At 41.0% G+C, this 20,867-nt stretch overlaps 1 protein-coding gene across 1 annotated transcript; it reads left to right on the top strand.

Moving 5' to 3' along the window:
* The first annotated feature begins 463 nt into the window (after nucleotides 1-463).
* Nucleotides 464-20,609, top strand: zfr (zinc finger RNA binding protein). Its single transcript, XM_054610708.1, is given in 21 exon segments — nucleotides 464-576; nucleotides 750-831; nucleotides 3,597-3,876; nucleotides 5,062-5,200; nucleotides 5,674-5,886; nucleotides 6,664-6,880; nucleotides 6,882-6,927; nucleotides 7,166-7,375; nucleotides 8,504-8,831; nucleotides 9,878-10,059; nucleotides 10,148-10,267; nucleotides 10,952-11,097; nucleotides 11,363-11,528; nucleotides 12,082-12,287; nucleotides 13,254-13,404; nucleotides 13,845-13,986; nucleotides 16,076-16,173; nucleotides 17,087-17,182; nucleotides 17,774-17,885; nucleotides 18,969-19,066; nucleotides 19,346-20,609. Coding segments are annotated over 21 exon segments (3,252 nt in total). The 5' UTR covers nucleotides 464-539; the 3' UTR covers nucleotides 19,529-20,609.
* The last annotated feature ends 258 nt before the right edge of the window (nucleotides 20,610-20,867 follow it).

Below are 20,867 nucleotides of genomic sequence, written 5' to 3'. Positions count from 1 at the left end.
GAAGGGAGGCACGGGAGAACCAGAACCAGGACTGACTGGAGCATATTGTCAAGAACACCTGCTGCAGTAAAATCAGAGGTTTTCTAAAGGGACTCTGGTGTACGGAAACACTACCTCTCTCTAACAGGGATCCTCAAAATCTACTTAGTCTCAAAAAATAAACTTTGATTTGGATTTCATATGTTTAAATTTTGTTAATTGAGTTATCGACTTATTCATTTATGTATTCGGTTTCCATTTCTGTGCTATTTACATATTTCATTTGTACACATTCATGATTGTATTGTTTTTGTATGTGTGCTCAGTATCTTTCAATATCCTATCCCCTGTGCCATTGCCCCTTGAGAGAGCACGCGCTGCTGAAGCTGAAACTGCGCGCGCTCACGTTAATGGTATGCAGTTCTCAGCGGGCGGGCAGAACTCGCCTTACCGCTGCTTCCCTTCCTCTGCGCAGGCGCTAACACGGCATTTCCGGGTACGACATATAATATAAATACGCTGGTCTCCTGCTCGGCTGTCGATAGATTTACACCAAACCAATGATTCCTATATGTCCAGTAGTGTCCTTCACCTATGGTGAGTATATGTTTAAAAACGTCAATATGAATGTACAAGCTAGAATGATTTGGGTTGGCGTCATACATGTAGAAGCAATATTAAGATAGTAATGGATAACGTTAGTCCTTGGAGCGCTCGAGTCTGCTGCTAACTGTTAGCTTAGCTTTACCCTGTGTGTCTGTCCTCCGCAGTGCCCAGCCGGCTCGGTGAAGATGCCAAAATGGCTACCGGCAATTACTTTGGATTTACCCATGGTGCTGCCGCCCAGTACAGGTAAGGGACAAATCAAGGACTTTTTCGTTGGCAAATGCTGTCTCCTAGCTCAAACGTTAGCTGAGCTAGAATGCCGTGCCGTCATGTACAAGCTGTACGGTCCCCCATTGCCACCATTGTTCAAGCTGGGGGAGGGGGCGATCATCACTGCTGCTGCTGCTGCAGTTGGATGCGAACGGGATTCACACTGTACATTGCACTGCGTTATGAACCGCAAAGGGGCCCCCTCCACGCTCTTTGCGGAGTGTTACACATCCTCAGTAATACATCCCAGTGTTCAAAGCATTGTCAGACGCCAAAACACAACATAGCGGTCTACACTATTATGAGGAATTTACAACGAAGGTAGAAAGTGTACCAGTGATGCATCAAAGTAATCCACCATCAGGATATGCACACTGACATTGGTCTGTGTGTTGCAGGGTTACATTACATGAGTCAAAAAGGTTTAGACAAGTGAAACTTTATTTGACAGAAGACATCAGAGTGTGCATCTGTTGTTACAGTGTTATTGGAGGTAGGAACACTAGCTTTTCATTGTAAGCAAACAGTTGGAGCCCATTGTCTATGTGTTCAGACTGAAAACTACCCTGCATTTAAGAATAAGGCCCAATTTATACTACTATATGAAATAAGTTCTTATATTGGGAGCAAGTTATGTTGGATATAAGAGATCAACTCATACAAAAGTACAGCCTAATGACAAAATCAAAACTTGGTATGTTGATCGTAAACTAATATGACACAAATAAGAAGCAATTTTAAGTCATGATCCAGACTAAAAGCAACACAGTTTAAACAGGTGCATGCAAAAAAAGCGGCCATTGAATTGTTGACTGTGTGATTGTGTGAATGTGTAAATTAACAGATTTATCGTATAACTGTGTCATCTAAATCACGAGTGTGTGTATTATAATAAATGGATATGTTGCAGATTTGTCTGATGGTTTGTGACAATATTTTAGCCTTATACTTTATTCTGTAACCCCGGCAGTGTAAACGTACCTCGGAGCAAATAAAAAATAAAAAAACATTATATATTCAATCATTATATATTCATATCATATATTCACTTACCTGTGTCTGCTTCTTATGCCCTGTGTTGCAGTGTGACATGTTGGAGTCATGTCTACGTTCACCGACTTGATGCAGTGTGACTTTAATGTACACTGTGGGTGATTATAAGCTATGGAAGGAAAGCTTCTTATTGCTTTGAATTATGTTTTAAATTTATTTTTTATTTGCTCCTAAGTCCGTTTCACACCGCTGGGGTTCCTTCTGAAAGAATACGGATACAATCAAACAACACATTTACTTAACGGGCAACACAGATCTATCGTTCTCTATATGAAGCAGTGATATTATAGATCTGTTAATGTTACATAATCCCGATGGGCAGGTGGCACCTTGAATGTTAGCCCCTGTCATCAGTCTGTGAATGGGAGAATGATGACATGTAGTTTAAAAGTGCTTTGAGTGGTCAGAAGACTAGAAAAGCGCTCTACAAGGACAGTCCATTTACCATCCATTTAAATCCAGATTGGAAAAAACATGGGTGGATTTACCGAGTTGATAACCAGCTTCATGGGACCACACTCTTGTTCCTTTAATCTTTGTCAGTGTGAATGTTGACTCATTAAGCTTTTTTAAAATAGCGTTTATTTTTTTCATAATTAGATTTTACAATGGAACTGCAGTTGATCTTAGAGATGCAAAGATATATCAGCAGCTTATTGAAACCTGCTCGTTTTTTAACTGATTGGCTGTGATCATAATCAGTCCATCAGTTAGTACACATGTGTGGCATGACAGTTTTTGCGTTAGCACACAGGGGCACCAAGGTTAACCCCATAATCACACACCAAGCACCCAGGAAGAGCGACGGGCTTCTAAGCTAATTTTAAATGCCAAACTTATGGGTCCGTCTTTTGATGCCATTGGGCCCAAAAGTACTTTTTTTAAATAGACTTTGGGAAAGTGTGTGTGTAATGTCCGCTGCTCTGGTGCTCTTTGTAGAACCTTGCCGATGCGGCACAATCTGGGAATTTGCACTTCCTTGCCTTTCTTCTCACTGGCAGATCTGATGAGTGGACAAGTATCGGTATACAAACTGGTGTAAGGGCGTTTCTATGTCCACTCATGGCTAACTCTGGGAGTGGAAATGAGGCTTATGCACACGCGCACCCAGTTCAGATAACTATATATCACAATATAGCATGGTGTTATAAATAGTCTATATGAAGAAAACACTTGTTAAACCTATTTTTCTATACTTCACTCTGTGAACTGCATACCTCACAAATGAAAGGTACTTAATTACATTTTTTAAATTTTATTAAGCAAAATGATCAGATTTTCAGACAAATTTGAGTTAGTATCTGCTTATCATTTTAGAAAACGCAATTTAAATGTTTATGATTATATGCTTCCATTGAAAATCGATAAATTATCATATTGAATAATCACCCATCCCTATTGTCAGCTGAGGCTTTAAATACTTTGGCTATTGATTGCACAGCAGGAGTCTCCCCTACAGAATTGAGACATTGCAAACCCTCTCATTGTCGCTCTTTTTCCTAAGATAAAAGCACAGGATGCCCTGATCATGTATGATCCCTCCCACTATTGAAGAGTCTATTCTGTCAACGTTGAAATTCAACACCAAACTATCATTTTGAAAACCACTGCTACAATGTGAGTGATGATAACTAAGTTGCTACTGACCAGCTAACCTGTAACATTTCTGTTTTGTGTTGCCCTACCAGTCAGCAGCCAGGTGCTGGGGTGGCATACACGCACCCCACCACGGTGGCCAGCTACACTGTCCATCAAGCACCTGTGGCGGCACACACCGTGGCGGCGGCCTATGCTCCCACTGCAGCCACACTTGCAGTAGCTAGGCCCGCGCCCGTCGCAGTAGCGGCCGCTACTGCCTCGGCCTATGGGGGATACCAGCCAACCCACGCTGCGACTGACTACGGCTACCCTCAGCGCCAACAGGAAGTCCCTCCACCCCCGCCACCGGTCACCTCACAAAACTACCAGGTACGCAATAAGTTAATTTCCTTTTAAGGCTGAAACGGAGTAGAAAGAATGAAAATGACCAAGAAACATTTTACTCTGGATTTGCATGTTTATTTCTGAGGGGACCAGATGTAATGCCTTAATGATAGGCAGACAACCATAGGTGACATGTACATTTGTATCCAACATTTAATTAAAATGAATTCATTTAAAAATAGTTAAATATTAGTTATTAAATATCTATTAGTTCTATAACTATACATTCAAATATTTTACTTAATTCCATTCGTGATTTCAAGTAGTGATGTAACATGGAACAAAGATTTTCTCATCAGACAATTAGAAAGGCAATTCCTCTACATTTGCGTTTTCCTCCTCACTCACAATTTCTGGGGTCTTGGTCTCGTAAAACAATGCACACACACACACACACACACACACACACACACACACACACACACACACACACACACACACACACACACACACACACACACACACACAATGTGTACAGCTTGTGGTTTTCACAGTAAAAAAATGTCTGTGTCCCACAAGTAAAGTTTGATATCAATTAGACGTTGTACATAGCCATCCTACATTTGTTCAAATAAACCTAGAGTTACAACAGCAAGCTATCATGTTACAGGCATAACTTGAAAAACTCTACATGCGTAACACAACAGAGCGTTTACTGTGATAACAAGCCACGCACACAATAGGGGGGCCTTCTCGCTGGACACAGATCAGCATTGTTTTACCAGCGCAATGCCCCAAGTGTCATGTAAGTGGTACAGGAAGAAACAAAAGTAAAGGCAGCAGAAATTAACAGTTTTAAAACCTGACTTAGCAAATTCACCTTCTTATTTCATTGCTAACACTGCATTTTTCCAGTTTGTTTAAGTATTCATTTATCTGTTTTTTAATTTTTATTTGACCCATTTGTTTCCTTATAGATGCATTAATGTATTCCTTTGTTAGTAATTTTAATAGTTCACCTTTTAGTTATTATGTAATTATGTATTTGTGGATTGATTAATTCATTTGTAAATCATTTTATTATTTCCTGTTTTAACTGTCCAATTTGATTTCAATTTATGGATTGTTCTAAAGCCATGGACATACCTCCCGGATGACCCACTGTCCATGCTCCTTGTGTTTCTCACGAAATCGAACTGCCAACCCTGACCCTCTACTCTTCCTTTGCAGGACACCTACTCCTATGTCCGTTCCACAGCTCCTGCTGTAGCCTACGACAGTAAGCAGTACTACCAACAGGCCACTGCTACAGCAGCGGTCGCTGCTGCACAGCCACAACCCAGCGTGGCAGATTCCTACTACCAGACAGGTATGCTAAATGCAAACTCAATTCCTTTTCATTCACTTATACCACTTTGAAACAACAGATGTGGATAAGACATCAGTTTACTAAGCCCATGTTCAACCCATTCATATGAGATCAACTTCTGCTTCTCACCATTAGCAGAGATTGTATGAACATGTACAGTGAACGATGCCTGTGCTACAGGAAAACTGGTTCCTTGACATGCATGCATTTTACAGCTTTTAAAGTAGTAATCCTACCCTAGTCCTAGTCCCTGAAAAGCAAAAATGGATGTGTTCGGAATTTGTCACACCACAGAAGAAGCAGACTATATTTGGTTTAGCTCTATGCTAACTTCAACAGGGATAAAATAAATAAATCAGGGTTGTACATTAAGGGGCTAACCTGATTAGCACGGTATAGCAAACAGACAACATTGCTGTACATTGCCCAAAACCACTTTGAGAGCTATGTATGTCCTCTTTTGTGTTTTCCAGCCCCCAAACCAGGATATAGCCAGGGGGTAACATCTTACACCCAGAGCCAGCAGAGTCGACAGGTGACCGTGATAAAGCCAGCTGCTCCCAATCCAGCCTCATCCACCTTCTCCATCTACCCAGTGACTTCCGCTGTCCAGCCTGTGGCCGCTGCCGCGGTCCCGTCTTACTCCCAAAGCCCAACCTACAGCACCAATGCCGTCACCTACTCTGGTGAGCTTTCATAATTGTTTTTAAAGAGTATAGTTAAGACGTTAAAATTGGTACGGAGTCACAATATATACATAAGGCATTACAGGTAACTGTTTATAAAGACTGAGTCTGCAGCCTGTAGAGTCCGAGCACAGTACTACTTAGAATTAAAGACTAACATGCTCAAAGTGACAATTCTAAAATTCTGATGCTAAGCAGGTGTAATATTTACCATTGTCGCACCCTCTTAGTTTAGCACCATAGCAGTAACACCATCCTTGTCGTTTAAAAAAAATAGAACTATATATCCCGAAGGACAAACTAAACTAGCATCCATCACCAACTACACAGAAAATTTGTATAAACCCTGATGCCTTTTATTATTATGAAGAAATGTAACTTATTGTGAAAGTACATAAAGTCTTCTCGTCCTTCCTAACCATGTGAGAAGCTTGTCTTTAGGGACTCTCACGTCGGTCGGTACTCAAAATGAAACATTTCAGCAACTATTTGATGGTTTGCTATTGTGATTGTTAAACTGTTGATCCCCCAGACTCTTATTTTTTAAATAAATACTTTGGTTCATGACCAAATACCAGCAGAAATTACACTCTCCCCAGCCTCGTATGTACTTGGTGTTTAATGTCTATTTGTGTTTTATTAAATATTAGCATGCTAAGGTGCTAAAATAAGATGGTGAAGATGGTTAAATTCTGCATGCAAGCCTTGCTTTTTCATGGTGCCTGTTCAAAAGGCTGAAAATATGACATATCGGCGCCTTGGTTTATCCTTTTCCAGGAACCTCGTACTCCGGCTACGAGGCAGCAGTTTATTCTGCAGCTTCAAGCTACTACCACCAGCAGCAGCAGCAGCAGCAGCAGCAACAACAACAACAACAACAAAAGCAGGCAGTGGCAGCTGTAGCGGCAACAGCGGCGTGGACGGGGAACACTTTCACCAAGAAACCCCCTTTTCAGAGCAAGCAGCTTCGGCCCAAGCAGCCGCCCAAACCCCCAGATCCACTACTGTGACGTCTGTAAGATCAGCTGTGCCGGACCGCAGGTGAGTTCAATATTATTACGCAAATCCTACTTGATTTGAAAGTGGTACTGAAGTGATAGAATGCTTTGACGTTTTAGACGAATTGTGCCATCAACATGTCCATGTAGGAGGACTATAAAGAGCTAACCATGATGTTTCTTGTTTAAAAGTCATGCAGATATCATTAGTTTCCCAAACAAATACTTGACAACCGGTGCTATCAATGGCTCTGTCTTTCTCCAAACATTGAATGCATTAGACTTACAAGGAGCATCTTGAAGGCCAGAAGCACAAGAAGAAGGAAGCGGCACTGAAGGTTTCCCAAAGCAGCAGCAGCACCAGCAGTGGTAGCGGCGGAGGGGCGCTGGCCCGAAACGCTCAAAACCAGCTCCGCTGTGAACTTTGCGATGTTTCCTGTACTGGCGCAGATGCCTACGCTGCACATATCCGCGGAGCCAAACACCAGAAGGTAAGGATGAGAGAGGGACATTACATGAATCAGTCGCAGGCTGAAGGTGGTGTTAACCCTCATTAGAGGATGTGGCTCCATGGCTCTTTGAGTTTAGGATTGAAGAAAAATGTGTGTACTGCATATCAAATTTAGAGATAAAGTAGTAAAAAAAATGATAACGGTTATTAGTAATGAAGAACACCGATAACAGATATACCTTTGCAGAAAAATTTGTGACAAAATTTAGAAAAACACAAACTCCAAGTTTTTTATTGAAGTGCTGCAAAAAATTACTTTTCAACATGACCTATAATAGAAAAATACAATTTAAAAAAAAAAAAAAAAGGTGTTCTTCCCATGCTGACAACTTCTTTATATGTATTGCAGACTAACTTCTCTTGTATTGTTTGAGTATAATATTCCCATATGCACTTTTAGACTTTTTCTTTAGTGCATCCATCAAGAAACATGGAGAGAAAAGAAAGGGGAGGGGGTTGGAGTAGATTGGACAGAAGTTCAGACATGATCGAAAAACATTCTGGGTTTTTTTATGAAGTATTTAAACTGCACAGCAGACAGGTTTTTACTCATGACGCATAATACATTACATTACATTACATTACAGTCATTTAGCAGACGCTTTTATCCAAAGCGACTTACAGGAAGTGTATTCAACATAGGTATTCAAGAGAACTACTAGTCACCAGAAGTCGTAAGTGCATCTCCTTTCTTAAACAAGCATCTTAAAGCATAAGCCAGAGCAAAAGTATAGTGCAGAGGCAAATTACTACGAAAACAATAATTGCAACAGACTAATACGAATATAATAAGTGCTACAAACTACTACGAATAGGATAAGTGCAGTAAACAAATACGAATTCAATAAGTGCAGCGAACTGATACGAATACAGTAAGTGCAACAACTAGTACGAATGCAATAAGTGCTACGAGGAAGGCTCAGGGTAGTACTTCTTGAAGAGGTGAGTTTTCAGCCTGCGCCTAAAGATGGGCAGCGACTCTGCTGTCCTGATAATAATTCAGATAGAGCTGTGAGCTGGACATTAAGAGGCTGGTTGGGAATCGTTAGTCGTTAAACCTCAGACCTTCTGTAAATGCTCATTTCGCACTGTGAACTCTCTTCTCCAGGTTGTGAAGCTTCACACCAAACTCGGTAAGCCCATTCCCTCTACGGAGCCCAGTATGGTCACTCAGACATCGTCCTCCACCACGGCTGCTCCCAGCAAGACCACCACAGCGACCCTGAGCAGCTCCGGCACCAGCGGCTCTCTGTGCATGTCTGCCACCTCCTCCTCCTCCGCCTCGAACACCAGTTCCAGCGCTTCATATCTGAAACCCGTCAACATAGTCAACAGTGGTATGGCAGGTGTCAAGAACCCATTAACCAACAGCCTCTCTGCTGCCAACTCGGTCTCAGTCGGGAAGAAAGTCAACGCCCCCAAGATCAATTTTGTTGGTGAGTAAGCGCGTGTTGAGGATGCAGCGCTTTGCTTCTCACTGTCCAACTTTATTCTTTAATATAGACATGCTTGAAATATGTAAGCTTCAGTTAGACCATTGCTGCTGTTCAATAAGGATTGAAGCTACTTCTGATTTCTTTGCTTTATAATAGCAGCAAACACATATAATAGCTATGTAAAGATCTAGTCGTGCGATGTCTCCCTGAGCAGAGGATGACGTAGCTCTTCCTCTGTGTGTGTTGCTGTTGTTTGCACTTTTCCTGTCGTTTAGTAATGTTAGCTGCTAGCTGCCGGCTCAGCCTTCGCACTGTTGAGACATGTCTGGGAAATCCTTCAATCGTAGATATGTTATGAATTTTGAATTTGGCACCTTTTTATATAGATGTGGACATATATTCTGCCATTTTGTCAGCAGATCTGTTTTTAAATACCACACAGAAACAGCCAGAACTACTCCAACACATCTTGCTGAAGTGTGTTTGCACAGTTAGAATAGTGTTGTGGTGGCTCACTGCGCAGTGCAAGTACCCTCACCCATTCAGAAAAACTTTTTTCTATTTTTTCTTTTTTTTTTTTACCATGATAAAACACACATTTTAGGAATCACTTTGTTCAGCTCCTCCTGATGTTGTTCACTATCTATGAATATGATGCTATCACTATCATTATGTCATACCGCACAGTGGGGCTGGACGTTATACAGGTTCAGTATTCATTTGTTGCCATAATAAAATATATCAATGACAGTGATTTTGATGATCTTTAAATACATCTACGATCCCCTTTTTATTCATACATACATGAAAGGACACTTGGTTTGCAGCAAGCGTATATGTGCTTTAAACCTTAAACCACAAATGTTGGGATTCATCAGAATCGAGCACACATTACACATTCTGGAGCATTTTATCAGAAGTACACATTTTCTCTGATATATGTGGTAAGATCCAGTGTGTTTATTATGTGGATTTCTTTAGACTAAGGTTTAGAACTAGTGCTGTTAATGGTCTGATAAAACAAAATTGTGATTTCTCAAATGCAGGTGGAAATAAATTGCAGACCACAGCGAAGATGGACGAATCCAAAGTGGAGGCTTCTAAGCCTGCAACGCCCTCTTCAGCCACTCATGACCCCAAGACTGACGTCTCCGATTCTCTGTCCACATCGGCCTTGGCTGCACTGCAGAGCGACGTCCAGCCTGTTGGTCATGACTACGTCGAGGAGGTAAGCTTTGACAGATCGATGCATACACTTAAACCGAGCAGAAATGCATTTAAATCTCGAGCACAATAACGTGGAATTTCTTTTCCAGGTCCGAAATGACGAAGGCAAGGTCATCCGCTTCCATTGCAAGCTTTGTGAATGTAGCTTCAACGATCCAAATGCAAAGGAAATGCATCTAAAAGGACGAAGGCATCGCCTGCAATACAAGGTTTGTAAGCTGATGATGTCTTAAACCGCTACACAGATCTTTAACACGAGCTGTTATATTCATCAGGTGTCTTCAAACAGGAAAACAAGTTCTTAGGGTGATGGACATTCAGTCCCATAGTACAGATTGAGTGATTTACTCTTCATACAAGTAGAACAGTCGCCTCCTCCATGGTGCCTGTGAGAAAAGCTTAACAATGAACTATTTAACAGTTAAACTGTTTAAATAAATATTAAGAATGAAAAACTGAGCAAAACTCAAGCGTCTTGTCACATAAAGGAGAATAGCTATGGTCCACCTTAAAGGTCAGCTCACCTTAAGTGTGCCGGAGCAGCCACATTTTTCGCTGACATCAGGGCTAACCACCTTAACTTGACTCATCAGCTGGCTGACACAGGACAGGGGGACTTAGCTTGGGTCTCCTCACAAGCCTTGAGGAGTTAAAGCATTTACTCACCGATTCACAGAGTCTACCAGGCAGACAAACAGCTGACAACCTCACAGCTAGACTCATTACGTATCTGTATTGTTATATTCCTGGTTTAAACCATCACTGTTTTGTTTTTCTGAATGATTATACTCGTGAGATCTGGCAGCAATTATACTGTATTTCTGAAATGGAGTTTTCTTATTTCTTTATTACACCTATGAAATAGCGTTTTTCACACGTTATTGTCTTTGCAGAAAAAGGTGAACCCAGATCTGCAAGTGGAGGTCAAGCCCAGTATCCGAGCCCGAAAAATTCAGGAAGAGAAGATGAGGAAGCAGATGCAGAAAGAGGAGTACTGGAGGAGAAGGGAGGAGGAGGAGCGCTGGAGAATGGAAATGCGGTACGGTTGTGGAGATTTCTTACTAATGGTTTTTGAGGAAACACAGTATGATGCATCCACACCATCTTGGGCTGTTTTTAAAAGAATACTGCCTCAGAAGCAGGTATGCTTAGGAATCTCTATAGATACCCAATGAGGCAACAGCTTTTCCACAAACTTGGAGAGTCTATGCCAAGTAGCACTGAAGCGGTTATTATAACGATTTGTACACTGGGCACTTAAAAACAGTTTGGGATGGAAACGAGCTGTTTTTTTCCATTTCCAGGCGTTACGAAGAAGACATGTACTGGAGACGTATGGAGGAGGAGCAGCACCACTGGGACGACCGGCGACGTATGCCGGATGGAGGGTATCCACAGGGGCCTCCTGGCCCTCCTGGTCTACTCGGAGTCCGGCCCGGCATGCCTGGCCTGCAGCCTCAGGGTCCTGTGGTAAGGCTTTATCATGTTATGTTATTATTTGTATATGTTTGGGTCAATGCAGTGTGGATCAATATGTGGCCAGGAACCGTAAGTTGGTATTTTCAAAACGAAGACATAGACTAGCCAAGTGATGGGCAGAGCTGTAAAACTGACTCTCTTTGCTAATAATTGGCAAAATATTGCACAGGAAATATTGTGTGCATCGATGTACTTTAAATCACTCTGAATAGACTATAAGGTAAAAGATGTCAAAAGGGAACATGCTATCTAAAAGACTCCTCACAGTATTAGTCAAAATACAGCTAAGGGAACAACGTTAGTTTTAACGGCGCTTAAGTCATACCATTACTAATCCTAGAAGCTAAGATTGTAAAGATAATACAATGCGTCTGTTTTTCAAAGATTTGGTTTGGATTCACTTTATTTCAACAAGACTTTGAAGTGTTGACGGTGTAATTTTCTTTTAGACTTATTAAAATATGGTCCTCCAGCTGATGTGACTATATGAAAACACAGTCCTGCTGCTCTGCACCTTGCTTTGATCCTTTTTTCTGTCTTTCAGCCTCCCCGTCGGCCCGACTCTTCAGACGACCGCTACGTCATGACCAAGCATGCAGCCATCTACCCCTCGGAGGATGAGCTCCAGTCCATCCAGAAGATCGTGTCGATCACAGAGCGCGCCCTCAAACTGGTGTCGGACATCATTACAGACCAGGACAAGGCCAAGGATGGAGAAGAGAAAGAGGAGAAGGAACCTGCTAAAGACAGGTTTGACATTTTGGCTGCTTTTCAGAAGGTCTACTGAATGCAGTAATGTTTGGTTGATGGTCAGCTGTCCTTTCGCTTAAAGATACATTTTCTGTCCCAATCAAAAGCTGTGATCTTATACAGAGTTCTGCACAGGTCCGGTCCCTCATCACTGTAAAAACATTTAGTTACGTGGATTTCGCTTCTCTCAGTTTTATACCTTATCATCCCGCTGCACATCAAAATACACCTGTTTAAGGCGTAGTCTGTGAATCGGCTGATTCTTACCAAGAGTGTTAAGCTTTTAATTCTGTTTCTGTTCAATACCTGTAGCTGTCATATCGCAGCAGGTTTTCTTCTTTTTTTTTTTTTTTTTTTGGCAGGATCTAATGGGAATTGACCATCCGTGCGTTTCTTCTCTCTGCAGCTGCAAAAGCAATAATGCAAACCTCATTTTGAGATGCGAGTGACCAGACTATTTTTACTACTGTACTTACTGTAGTGGCATTAATGTGCACGTGTAAATGTTCACACTTCAGATTTTGTCGAACAGCGTTGGCTAAACACCACCAGTTCAATGTGTTTGTTTTAATAATAATAATAATAATAAAACGCTGAAACAGTTTGATAACGGATTCATAAAGCTGGTGCAGGAATGAATAAAGTTCTATTAGGCACTGTTAGAATTGATCAGCTAACCACCGTTGTACATTATTGAGACTAGATGATACAATACGTTGGATAAATGTAGCTTAGAGCAGAAGTGAGTGACAGGTTGCTTCGCTCAGCTCGTTTACCTTTCCTCCGAACACACCAAATGTGAGTTCTGTCTAATAATTTTTCCCATTTGTAATATCCATTGTACATGTGGACAACATACTGTATAGGGACGTATTTCACTCCTCAGAATGTTCCAAGTGCTAATTGTTTCTTGTTCTGCTCCTCCATATATCTTCCCCTTCCCGTCCTCTTTGTGTGAACGTCTAGAGCCCTGAAGGGAGTGATGAGGGTCGGTGTCCTGGCCAAAGGCTTGCTGCTTCGCGGGGACAAGAATGTCAACCTGGTCCTGCTCTGCTCCGAGAAGCCCACCAAGAGCCTCATCACCCGCATTGTGGAGCACCTGCCCAAACAACTAACAGTACTACATTTACAAATATCACAACTCCTATTCATTTCTTTAGTGGCCACTTTAATGGGCACCTGCCTCCCGCGTTCTAAGAGATCTTTTTGCCTATGCCTTTTGTTGCCCCCAGTTGTGACCAAAATTAAAAACCACACACAGTCACTGGGTGCCCATTTAATCGCAAATGTGTTTACACAACTAAAATAGGAAAAACAGATCACATAGTCGACCTACCTGCATCACTACCCCAAGACCTAGTTGCTTAAACCATTTATCTTGCCCATTTTATGTTAAGAAGAAATACCAGTCCACGTTCACTAACAACTGCACCTATGAAAGTGGCCACTGAGGAGAGCAGATGACATAAAGTTATGCATGCTCCCCATCTGTATTTTTGAGATTCTACCGTCGACCGAAATAATTTTATGTGTTTGCGTCTGCGCCGTTTCTTCCAGGTGGTAACGCCCGAAAAATACGAGGTCAGCGGATCCGCCCAGGAAGCGGCGATCATCCTGACATCCTGCACCGATCCCAAGATGCGAGTGACGATCACTCTGACTTCGCCCCTCATCAGGGAGGAAGGCTGCCGGGACGGAGGTTGGATAAAAAAAACAACCCATCACAGCTCTCCCCATTGCACCTCCTCTCTTGTCTCTCTGCTATCTCTCTATGAAATCAGTCTCAATATGTTTGTCGACGCCCTGAAGAGCGCTGTCCTGCTGGCACTCAACAAATCATTTCAATCCGATCATCCCGGCACACTTGCTCTTCATGTAGGATTCATTTGGATTTTAGAAATCGGAAAATGAACGACAGGGAAACATAGGAAGCGCAAGCGCGTCATATTTGCAATCTTTAGATGTGGTCTGTTTCATTCAGGGTCTGTTGTGCTCAGTTTCTGGCCTGCACAAATTTAATCTTTTTAACACCACCTTCGTTTCAACAACTAAACCATTTATTTTTGGATTCAAATTGATTTTTTTTAGAGATAATCTTTTTCTGGCCAAGTTGGGAGCCCATGTTATTTTTCTCAAATAATGCCCTTTTTTTTTTTAAATATATGTATGTGGGGCAGATCACCTCTAGTGTAAAATGAAAGAAGAGGCAAGTGCCAGCAGTGTTGCTCTTAGGCTTTTTTGCTCTTACCTCTCAAATGCTATCTTTATCCTTTTAAAACAAAGCATGACCAGTGTTTGCATTGTGTTAAGTCTAGTTAATCCCAGGTGAGATTCTATTTTGTTTCCTGTGTTCCAGGGGATTCTGTTTCCATTTTACTGTGCGCCATAACCAATAGGAGACATGCATTACATTATCATTTCTCCAAATTTTCCTTTTTGAGATGAGACAAAAAAAAATTCCTGCAGAATATGACTAAATAGACTACAGCAGGCCCTTCTGTTCCTCAAGTTTAATTTGGAATTGATTATTTGACTTTTTGAAACCCTTTTTCTTTATCTAAATTCCTGATTTGGCAGAGGAAATTGGATTTAACATTCCCACAGGAAACAAATCTTCCTTTTGTGTACCGGTGAACAATCGTTCACCATGCTGAGGTCCCCTGTTCTGAAGTGCTCCCCTGAGTCGATTGACACCTTCCTTCACACGCATAGGACTAAAAAAGATCAAGCCTCTGACAAGATTTTGTCCTTTTTGATTTCAATGGAAAGATCAGGAAAAAAAATATTTAAAGATGTACCATTTTCTCTTTTAGAATGAATTGACAATAGAGAGATGAAGATGAACCAATTATTTCCAATGAATCTTAGGGGAGTATTGTTAAAAGTTCAGGTACAGAAGGTTATGACAGAGGAATCTTTGGATGGACCTGAGTACGGCCTTTTGGTATACAATGATTGTTGGGGTCTTATTCCTACCTGCTGATGTTAGGTATGCATGCAGTGATATCCTAACCCCTTTTGTTTGCTGGTAGTTCTCATGGTTTTTTTCTCTTCTTCAGCACCCATTGCTTCCTCCTCTTTGTATCCATAGTAATATTTACAAATCCAGCACAAAGACCCCCATCATTACCTTGGAGCAAAAAAAAAAACAACAACAATTTTTTTCCAGTACATTGTCTCCCATCAGAGGTTTAGTAGGGCCCAACCGCTTTTTCGGAAGGATTTTTGACCAAGGTTTTCTCACATCCCAAAAACGTTGCCACACCTACTATTGCCATGCCACTCTTTTTAATCAGGATTAGTTGTTTCTTTATGTCTGCACCAAGTTCATACTAATAGCCATGGAATCCCAGCTCTGGAGCGTTAAAAAGCTACTAAAATGAAACATTCCCGTTTGTACTTACCGAGGTAATGGTAAGCTTTTAGATTACCTGATAAAAAGGTATTGGCTTCAAAACATTTAGTCTAAATCCATTTAATTTGGCTAGATTGGTGCTTTCCAAACACTTCTATTTGTCAATGTTGAGTGTGTAAATCCATGCCCTACACGGTCAAAGTAATTGGATAGAAACAGATTGACAATGTGTTGGTTTGTTAGATTTGTTTTAATGTCCGTAACTTTTATTTTAATTCAGAAAATAATCAACCAATTGTAATGGTTGTCACGGAGAGAGACATTGGTATGTGTGGCAATGTGTTTGTTCTTTGCCAGCCTCGCTGACCTGGTCAAACACCCATTCCTCATCACCAAAAAAAAATATTTTTTGACACTTCAAATCCATTTTTAGATGTAACCTCGGGTATGGTGAAAGACCCAGCGGACGTCTTGGACAGGCAAAAATGCCTTGACGCTCTGGCTGCTCTGCGCCACGCTAAGTGGTTCCAGGTTCGGAACATCATTTTACTTTCTTATTGTAGCCTTATGAGATGCATTATTTACATGTTTAGGCCTTTATTTGTGTATTACACATTTGGTTTTTTGATTTTATAGCAATGAGGAAAACTATTACTATTTGAAGTTTATAAAAAAAAAAAAAAAAAAAAAAAAAACATATTCAAGGATGCCACATGTTAAAACACAGATCTGGTTAATGACCATATGTATTGATTTTGAATCTTAAGTTCATTTGAAACTCATGGAAAAACAACAACATACTATAGCAAATAACTGGCATCCTTGTATTCCCTTTTCAATTTTCTAAGCACTGCATTATAGTTACATGTGATTCCATAAGGCTGCACAATAACTTGCACAAAGTTGTGCCATCAAGAAGTGCTTTCATGTTACACGTTTGTATTGTTTTTATTCTCTCTCTCTATATATATATATATAAATATTTAGTAGAATAGGGATTGAGAGAAAAAGGAACATCTGAGTAGTTTCCTGTGATTCTGCTCGCAGAGCAAAAGCACAGGCAAAGTAAAGCAGATCTCCTCGGCTCTTTCAGTCCCTATACTCTCCTCACAGGTGGACTCTTGTACTTTAGTTTTTAAAGTACCTGTTTGTGAGATACCTGGACAAACCCGGGGTCAGGGTTTAGAAGATGACAAGTTCTCATTTCTTGTGCATCTTGCAAACTTTGAACTCCCTTTTACTAACTGTGAGGTACAAGACTACTGGGAATGGCAGCTGATTGCAAGCTCTTTATGGCTCATACATACACTCAAAAACCCATACTCAAGCTTCCATTATGCACAGTAGTGTTTGGACCTCTGTGAGAGAGCTGATTCACTTGTTTTTGGTCCATCTCTTGTCGCTCCTTGTCACTCCGTAAACACTAACTCTATTGCATCAAAAGGCTAGAGCCAACGGCCTTCAGTCCTGCGTGATCATCATCCGGATCCTGAGAGACCTCTGCCAGAGAGTTCCCACGTGGTCGCCCTTCCCGGGATGGGTATGTATATTTAAGACATGCCGCTAAGGCTGCATTCACGAAGGAATCGGGCGTCGCTTAGCGCAGGGTTGTGTTACTCAATGGTCCATTAACAACAAGTGACCGCACAGCGATTGACTTCTTCTGTCCGTCACAGTTGTGTTTTGCAGTTCTGGATCACCTAATTGAGTGATAGGCTACAGCAGCGTGACGTTGTGTTTGTGTCTGCAGTAGTTGTTGTGTTTGTGTCTTGCTTTACCTTTCAAATGCTGCACTAATGTATATTTGTTTGGGAGAAACTAAACCGAGTACAGAGCAGAACTGTGTGCTTTTTGAGCTTTCCCAGGATATCTAATGCTGGGATCACCTTTCTGTTAAAAAAAAAAAAAAAAAAAGAATTAACAGCAACAGAACTAAAATTAGTTTTCAGCAGGAAGATTTGCACACCGATGTCCCTATGTCATATTTTACTGCCTCTTTCTATAAAAATACCCATAAGTTCACGTTTAAAGCAATTACTGTCATTATAGTACTTTCCAGCTTTGAAAACGGACAAACGTATTGCAAGCAGAGATTGTGTGTTTAACCATCCTCACTGTTCACTGTGTTCAGGCCATGGAGCTGCTAGTAGAGAAGGCCATCAGCAGCGCCTCCGCCCCCCTGAGCCCGGGTGATGCCCTGAGACGGGTCTTTGAATGTATCTCTTCTGGGATTTTACTCCCTGGTAAGATGTGGTTTCTTTATTGCGTTGATTATTTTATCACACTCTTTTACAAAACAGACTCTCACAAAACTTCAGTCATCTGAGAAGAGGGTAAGTCTTTCACATTCACACTGTAATTATTCGACTAATGTAATCTGGTTGTTCAAGTCTTTTGGCATTAACCCAATTTTAGATCCTTTTTAAATATATTTTTCAAATAAATACTCTCCAAACAATCCTGTGCTGAGACAGAAATGGCTTGATTTTGCTTTAAGGAAAAGTGCTGTACCCTGTCAGTAAAATGTTACCTAACCGACAGAAGGTGTTAGCTTAGCACAAAGACCGGTAACAAGGGGACACGGCTTACCTGGCTTTGTCCAAATGTAACTAAACATGTCTTCCTGTACCTCTAAAGCTCATTCATTAACAACATGTATCTGGCTTGAGTCATCGGTGTGAAAAACGATGTAATGTGCCGGACCATAAAGTCTGAACACGGCCCCCAGCAGGTAGCGTTAGAAAACTATGTTAGCTGTTGGTTTGATTTGAAGTATGTGTGAAGTTTGCATCTTCTTATCACACATTCTGGTTTCTAAAACCAGTTTGCAGGGCTCCAGATTTGGTCGCACCTATTTGTTTTATTTTCTACAGCATGGTATCAATCAGTGATGAAGAGTTACTAATAAATTAGCTCTACTGCAGCCAGGGAGGGGGAGGTGGAATAGACAGCGGCTTAGTCACACGCAATGATAATTAGTGGTGCAACGGATCATAATACTCACAGTTTAGATCGTATCACAGATCGGACTAGCACAGAGAGAAAAAAGGGGAGCAAACATAACTTTTGTAGATCCCTTTATAGATGATTTTTTGATTCTTGTTCACAATTAAACATTATCAGAGATCAGCGGACAGAAAAGCATAAACGTTGATGTCCTGATCGCATATTTTACAGAATATTGGCTATTGGATAACGATGGTCAGTAAAATTCTACCAACAGCCAGTCCAAACTTTCCAAGGCATGAATTGTCATAGACCTCTGCCGTTGTTTTTGATCCAGAGGACACTGAAAAAGATGACTTTATTTCTTTTTCTTTAAACAGGTGGGCCAGGATTGGTAGATCCTTGTGAAAAGAGGCCCGTGGATACCCTCACAACCATGGGAGAGCAACAGAGAGAGGACATCACCTCCAGTGCCCAGGTACAAGCTCTTGAATTCTACATAAACTATCAGACTAATTGAAACATTGAGAAATTAGACAGTTTAAATACGATAAATAATGGTGTTTGGTCATGTGATGATGAATGCACTGAATCCACAGATACATTTCAGACAGTAATGCAGGCTTTTAAGCTTCACCCAGTACTTCTTTTAATTTGTGAAAAACCCGCTTTCATAATTTTGACGACATGTTTCTTGTGACTCATGGCTTTTTTTTTTTGCTTTTTTTTTAAAAATGTCCTCTGTATTTCCACCCAGTTTGCTCTGAGACTCCTGGCGTTCCGTCAGATCCACAAAGTTCTGGGCATGGACCCCCTGCCGCAGATAAACCCCCGCTTCAACGTCCGCAACAGCCGCAAGCGTCGCCGCGACAACAGCGACGGGACGGACAGCTTCGAGGGCGAAGGCAAGAAGGACAAGAAGGATTACGAAAATTTCTAAAGCACCTCTAATATCAGTTTAATATCCATACAAATAATGTACTAACATGTTGTATGCGCTGTCTACTGTGTACTGGATAAGCTCCGGTGTGGCTGTTGTTTTTATTTACTTCCTTTAAAAGCTACAGATGTATCAGTGTAACCGCAGCCTCACTCTGCTCTGTATTACACAAACCCAAATGTCAGTTTGTGTACCGTTTTTAGTTGTAGATTTCTTAAAGTTGGGTTAAAGTTCTCTAGATAACGCCGTTTTTACCTGATGTGCTTCTGGGATAGAAGTGTCAATGACGAGGAGCATAGCACCAGCGATGCTTAACACATGCCTTCGTCTGTATAGTTTCATTCGGAGGTGGACTGTGTTGTTGTTACTAATGTAAAGCATTCATCTGGCCAACTAAAACGTTTTGTTCTATTTTAATATGAATAACTGTGCTTAATGCAAGTGATGTTTGATGCTGTGGTCTTGTTGCGTATCAATGCTCGGCTACACTTAACCATAAAAGACCTAAGGGGCGTTGCACAGAGATTCAGAAGAACTTTAGCTGTTGATAGAGCTTTGTTAGTAGTGAAGTTGTCAGCCCTAATGTGATTTTATGTCCTTTCATTTTCACATATATATGGAAGTATTTGTATAATCTTTACTTAGCTAAAAAAAACAACAAAGCTTTGGTTTGTGAAAAAACATGTTCACCTCGCGCACTGTTTTTTTTTTTTTTTTTTTTTGCTTTTAAAATGTTGTTTTTCCTTGTTAATAAGAAACTTTATTGGCTTGCTTGCCTTTTAACTTGGTTAGGTGCTAAATTAAGTTCAATACTGGAAATGGGAATAAGAATCTCGACTGGGAATGGGAGGGTGACGTGCAGGTCCTGCTTGTGAATGCTTGCTGTTCTCTGCATTCCGCTTTACAATCCCAGAAGCAGAATAAACGCATTTCCAGATTGAAGTCGTTGTGTATGTTTTGCTGAATGCGTGGGCTTTCTTTCGTGGTGTACAGAATATTTTTTCAAGCAAGGATTGGCAACACGTATATATTTTTTAAAACTAGTATTTCCTTTCCTGTTGCAGATCAAAGGTTTGGGTTGTTCTGGGTATTGTCGCCGGCCAGCCCCCCCAAAAAAACAGAGATTAGCTCTGAGTTATTAAATTATGAAAGGTAATGGCAACCAGTTCAGGGGAAAAAGCGGTACACCCTAGTTTCAGACTTGGGTTTTTACCCACCATCTACCATCTTATGGTCGTGTAAACTACACCAATAGGCTAATTAAAACATTTAATGAAATAAAAATATATTTTTCTCCACTGCAAATAAGAAAAACGGTTGTAAGAGTCTTAATAGACCA

Source organism: Anoplopoma fimbria, chromosome 13 (assembly GCF_027596085.1).
Source record: "Anoplopoma fimbria isolate UVic2021 breed Golden Eagle Sablefish chromosome 13, Afim_UVic_2022, whole genome shotgun sequence".
Classification (NCBI taxonomy): Eukaryota; Metazoa; Chordata; class Actinopteri; order Perciformes; family Anoplopomatidae; genus Anoplopoma; species Anoplopoma fimbria.
The sequence above is the reverse complement of the archived record's forward strand: the minus strand, read 5'-3'. Positions and strand labels throughout refer to the sequence as shown.